The following is a 5,811-nucleotide window of genomic DNA, read 5'->3' on the forward strand; positions in this document are numbered from 1 at the left end:
AATGTGATTTTTGAACATCAGTATCCACAACCAGATTAGAATGGCTCTTCATTACCCTGAACTACTCAGTCCTTCAACATAGATATTCTTCCTGATTATTTATTAAGAGCCCATGACTAAAGCCTTTATTCACACTCCTAAGAGTGTCTGCACTGCAATTAGCCACTCGCAGCTGGCCCATGCCAGCTGACTCAGGCTCACAGGCTTGGGCTAGATGGTAGTTTAATTGCGGTGTACATATTCAGACTGAAGCTGGAGCCTGAGCACCGGGACTCTACCCCCTCGCAGGGTCCCAGAGCCTGGGCTCCAATCCAAGCCCGAACGTCTACAGCGCAATTAAACTGCCCATTAGCCTGAGCCCCACAAGCCCAAGTCAGCTGGCACAGGGCAGCTGTGGGTTTTTAATTTTAGTGTAGACATACCCAAAGGCTTCTATCTTACCTCAAGGAGTCTGCCTGCCTCTTTCCAGTTACAGGATTGCAGCCTAAATTTGCATTTATTATTTGACAGCTAACACAAACATAACAGGTGTATCATCTGATAAATCAGGAAATAAGTATTTCATAAGAAACAGACACAGGTACACATTTAGCTTTTAAATGTACATCTAGATCTACACTTTTTATTTACATAACTGTTTCAATATAAAACATAAATCTTTGCTTTCCCCCATCCTTCTTTAGCAGAAGTAACTAGGTCCTTTAATATGATTTTTTTTATTTTGACTCTTTGGTAAATATAAAGGACAAATTTAGAAGGATGATTTGTCTAGACATTGATTGCTTTTGCCATAATTTAAAGTTATATTTGATTTTTGGGTGGGATTTCATTTACACATCTTAGCTGGTAACATTTACACATAAACACGAACACATTTAGTCCATTCCTATGACAGTTTTGGATGTCTTTACGTTGCTATGTCAGAATGACGTTGCTACTTCAGAGGCATTTGGGAGTAAAGTGTTCTGTGGAGGGTGATTTAGTCCTTTATACTGTCTTGACAGAGTGGTTGGTGGCACTGCTGGCCCACCACTTAGAACTCTTTCATATACACTTTGTAGTCTTTCAGTTTTAGGAATATTAACTTGATACTCTTTCAGCTTTGGCTGTTGTGGAAGAAAATTGGGCTTCCCGAGCTGAAGGATGGGCTGATAAATTGGTGTAGAATATGCAATCGTATAATCATTTTCATAATGCAATGGGATGGTTTTGCTTGTTTGGGACTGGTGGACATAAAATCTACAATATCTTTCTGTTTCCTTGTAAGTCCGTCCATCTGTACAGGCTGCAGTACCTGGAAGAGAAGTAATGTTTTAACAATCACACTTTTTTTTCTGGAATACAGTGATCTAATATGTTCTGTCAGAAGAGAAATATCAAATTCCCATAACTTTCACCAGCATTATGCAATTAGATGTGTTTATTTCTACCAAAAAGAGCTTTATATATTGAGAAAAACATATATACACTTCTGTGCTTGGTTAAGGGGCAGATTCCTATGTATTTCAATGGGAGCAACATCATGTCCTAAAATTAGGCTCGGATCCTACAAAGAAACACTTACACATATGAGTAACTGAACCCCAATTTGAGTTCAAGTGTTTCCAAGATCAGGGCTTTAGTAATGGCAAAGCCAGTGTGATACACAAGGGATTCGACAAGGAGCAATTTAACTATAAAAATATTTTATTTGTTACATAAAAAATATGAAGACAGAGCCCTAAAATTTCAAAAGTGACAAATGATTTTGGGTGTCTGATGCTCAACTTGAGACACCATAAAGTGTGGAATCAGCACTTTCTGAAAATCAGGTCCCTTTAAAGTGTGCTAAGTTAGGTACCTTAAAATTGAAGACCCAAAAATCACAGTTACATTTTGGCAAATTAAGACTAGAAGACCTGATTCTCCACTGGGTCATTCCAGTTTCATGCCTGTGTAACTTCACTGATCATTACTGCAGTGGTGATTCAGATCCCATGATCTCTGCCCCAAAAAGCTTACAGTCTAATGTTACAGTCTTTGTTAATACTAGATACATTTGAAGGGACAACATCATAGTTCAACTATCTTTTTATACATGTTGCCCTGAAGAGTTTGATGTTAAATTTATACTTACCAACTTTCTTTTCAGCTGACTGTGAAGGTGGCTTCTTTAACCCCTCCCCACTGATATCAGAATCACTATCATTAAACTCGCTATCTCCTTTCCCACTGTCTTTCACACTAAACTGATCAGGAGTTGAATGGGAGCTGAAAGCAAAAGGAAACCATTAGTGTATTGTCTTTTCCATACTCTGCCTGAATATGAAATTCTGTAAATGTCCAAAAATATTAAATGTAGGAAAAACACTATTTTACCTTAAACTCGAAGCAGATTCTCGCTCCTGCCAAAGAGACGGGGGATGAAAAGGAACAAGAACTTGACCCTGACAAAAGGAAGAAATAGCTATGTTAATACTTTTGCATCTCTCAATATAAAAATGATCCAACAATAATTTAAGCAGAATGTTTACTTCAAGTGGATGGATAATATGATTCTAACATATCAAATAAATAGAAATAATAATAATTACAACAAACAGAAATAAACCATAGCCAATATATATCAACAAAAACACATACAAATCTCTATAATAATACTTAGCTGTGATAGAACCCTTTTCATCTGTAGATCTCAAAACACTTTACAAAGGTGGGTACATACACTTATTCCTATTCTACAGATAGAGAAACTGAGATACAGAGAGGTGAAATACAGGCAGTAACCCAGTGGCAGATTCAGAAATCAGATCCAGATCTTCAGACTCCCAGTCCAGTGACCAATATGTCTACAAGCAAACAGATCTAGTTCTCCAATCACAAAAATGTCCAGAGATGAATCAAGCTGAATTGGCTAGGTGACCTCATGGAATGTTGTGTCAAGCGCTTACTACAAATTCTTGGGAGTTGAAAGGATGAATTCATTGCAGAACCGCTGAAAAGGAATCAGCTATGCTTACCTGGGAGTCTCTGCTCTTGGCTTTCCTCTCTTGGGCAGAATGACACAAGGACTCTCTGCTGCTGTCCTCGGCCTGGGAAGTGTCACTGGGGTTATCAGACTCGGCTGTAACAGAGAGCTGGCAGGAGTCTGCCTGGCCCGGGTAGGAGCTCCCTGCCTGGGAGCCTGAGCCCTTCAGCAGCCTGGCTTCCTTGCCTCTCCCCTGCTTTTCGGTCCCAGGTTGGAAGTGACTCTTGCTCCTCCTGCAGGTGGAGGCCACGGCAATGATAGCGATCAGCAGCAAGCCGCAGCCTCCGGCCAGCACAGCAATGAGGACCACGGAAAAGTCCAGGCTGGGCTGCAGCTGCAGCTCCTCCGCCGAGGGCTGTACGACCACGATCTCCACGCTAGAGGGGAGTGTGTCCGTGAGAAAGAGCCGAACGGCGGCTGTGCAGGACAGCGACGGCCTCCCGCCGTCGTGGACAGCGACGACAAGCGGGAAGGCCGCTTCCGAGGCCCCTTCGGGCAGCCTCCTCCGCAGGGCCAGCTCCCCGGTGTCCCGGTTCAGGGCGACCAGCGGGTGGGCGCCGCCCAGGAGGGAGAAGGAGAGCTCGGAGTTCGCGCCTTGGTCCGCGTCGCTGGCCGCGAAGCGGGCGATCAGGTACCCGGCGGGGGCGCTGACGGGCAGCGGCAGCTCGGCGGAGCCATTGGCCAGCGGCGGGGAGGTGATGACCGGGGCGTTATCGTTTTGATCCACCACCCGGAGCCTGAGGCGGGCCCGCTGGCACAGCTGCGGGGCGCCCCCGTCGCAGGCTTCGATCTCCACCTCCACCAGCGGCAGCTCCTCGCAGTCCAGGGGCTGCCGGGCGCGGACGGACCCGCTGTGGGGATCCACGGAGATCAGCGCGGACCGGGGGCCGCCGCCCGGGCTCTGTGTCTCCAGCAGCCTGTAAAGGACCTTCCCGTTGCGGCCCAGGTCGGGGTCCCGGGCCACCACGGTGGCGAGGTAGGCGCCCGGCGGGTTGTTCTCCAGCACCGCCACCTCGTAGACGGGCTTGGAGAAGAGCGGCGCGTTGTCGTTCTCGTCGCTCACGCGCACCGTGTACTGCCGGATGGTCTTGAAGGGCGGCGAGCCCAGGTCCTCGGCCACCAGGGTCAGGTTGTACTCGGGGATGCGCTCGCGGTCCAGCGGCGCGGCGGTGACGAGCACGTAGCTGTCGGCGTAGGCGCGCTGCAGCGCGAAGTGCTCGTGCCCGTAGAGGGCGCAGCGCACCTGCCCGTTGGGGCCCGAGTCCCTGTCCGAGGTGCTGACCAGCGCCACGAAGCTGTCGCGCGCCGCCGCCTCGCTGACGTAGGCCACCCCGGCGCCGGCGGGGGCGCCGCTCAGGGGGCTGATGCTGATGCCCGGCGCGTTGTCGTTCACGTCGGCCAGGCGCACGATGACTTTGCACGTGGCCGCCAGGGGGCTGGCGCCCCGGTCCTGCGCCTGCACGTCCAGCTCGTAGGTCCGCTGCCGCTCGTAATCCACCGGCCCCTCCAGCGTCAGGCGGCCCGAGAGCGGGTCCAGCCGGAAGAGCTGCCGCGCCTCGGCCGGCACCTGGCTGCCGAAGCCGTAGACGATCTCCCCGTTGGGCCCCTCGTCGGGATCGGCCGCGTCCAGGTCCAGCAGCAGGGAGCCCCGCGGCGCGTCCTCGCCCAGCTCCACCGTGACCGAGCCCTGCGGGAAGGCCGGGCTGTTGTCGTTGGCGTCCAGCACCCGGACGCTCACCGTGGCCGTGCCCGAGCGGGCCGGGCTGCCGCCGTCCTGGGCCACCAGCTCCAGGGTGTAGGCGGCCTGGGTCTCGCGGTCCAGCTCCTGCAGCAGCACCAGCTCGGCGCTTTTCCCGCCGTCCGCCCGCGTCTGCGCCTCGATGCCGAAGTGGCTGTTGCGCGAGAGCTGGAAGCTCTGGATGGCGTTGGAGCCCACGTCCGGGTCCACGGCGATCTCCAGCGGCAGGCGGGTGCCGGGCGCGGCGCTCTCGGACACCTCGAGCGGGATGTGCGCCTGGGGGAAGCGCGGCGCGTTGTCGTTGATGTCCCGCACCTCCAGCTCCACGTGCACCAGCCGGTACTGCTCCTGCCACAAGCTCACCACGTCGAAAGCCAGGACGCACTGGAGGGACTGGCCGCACAGCCGCTCCCGGTCGATCCCTTCCTCGCCGATGCTCAGCTGCCCGTCCCCCTCCCGCACCCGGACCAGCGAGCTGTTGCTGAACTGCTCCATCAGGCGGAAACTGCCCAGGGGTCTGTCCCCAGAGCGGGACTGCAAATCGTCCAACAGGACACCAATGACTGTACCGGGGGCGTCTTCCTCGTACGTGTGGTACCTGACCATCTCAGCCAGGCACCCTGCGACCAGGAGACACAGCAGCACAGAGCTTAGTCCCGCTCTGGACAATGTGAGACCAGGAGACATAGCCTCTGAGATCCTACCACGCAGTCCTCAAAAAAGCCACTGGCACTTTGTGTTGTAGAAGCTTTAAAGATGCCAGATTAGAAACAGACCAAAAGCCCCCACTCCTGAATGCACGGACTGATCACTGCCCCCCGTTTAAACACATCCCGGCCATCAGAACCTCTCCGCTGTGTAATTGGTGCCAGGAGTCTTTAAGTAGCTGTGCGTGCCCCAGGCTACAGCTTGCCTTTTTGCTCTCTGCGCCCTTCCCCAGAGGTTATATAGATAAGGGTATGCAAATCAGCATCTTCCCTGACCAATCCTCTGATCCCTGGGGACACCAGTGTCATAGTGTCCCCTGCATGGACTCAGTAGGACATTCCGCCAAGAAACGAACAAT

The 5,811-nt window shown here is 51.9% G+C and overlaps 1 protein-coding gene across 1 annotated transcript; it reads right to left on the reverse strand.

Moving 5' to 3' along the window:
• Nucleotides 1-583: 583 nt before the first annotated feature.
• Nucleotides 584-5,566, reverse strand: LOC101931501 (protocadherin-8-like). The gene is made up of 4 exons (XM_024103174.3): nucleotides 3,000-5,566; nucleotides 2,359-2,426; nucleotides 2,117-2,250; nucleotides 584-1,294 (listed from the first exon to the last, which is right to left on the reverse strand). The coding sequence occupies exons 1-4, from the start codon at nucleotides 5,430-5,432 to the stop codon at nucleotides 921-923; spliced, it is 3,009 nt and encodes a 1,002-aa protein (XP_023958942.2). The 5' UTR covers nucleotides 5,433-5,566; the 3' UTR covers nucleotides 584-920.
• Nucleotides 5,567-5,811: the final 245 nt, after the last annotated feature.

This window comes from Chrysemys picta, chromosome 1 (genome assembly GCF_011386835.1).
Source record: "Chrysemys picta bellii isolate R12L10 chromosome 1, ASM1138683v2, whole genome shotgun sequence".
NCBI lineage: Eukaryota > Metazoa > Chordata > Testudines > Emydidae > Chrysemys > Chrysemys picta.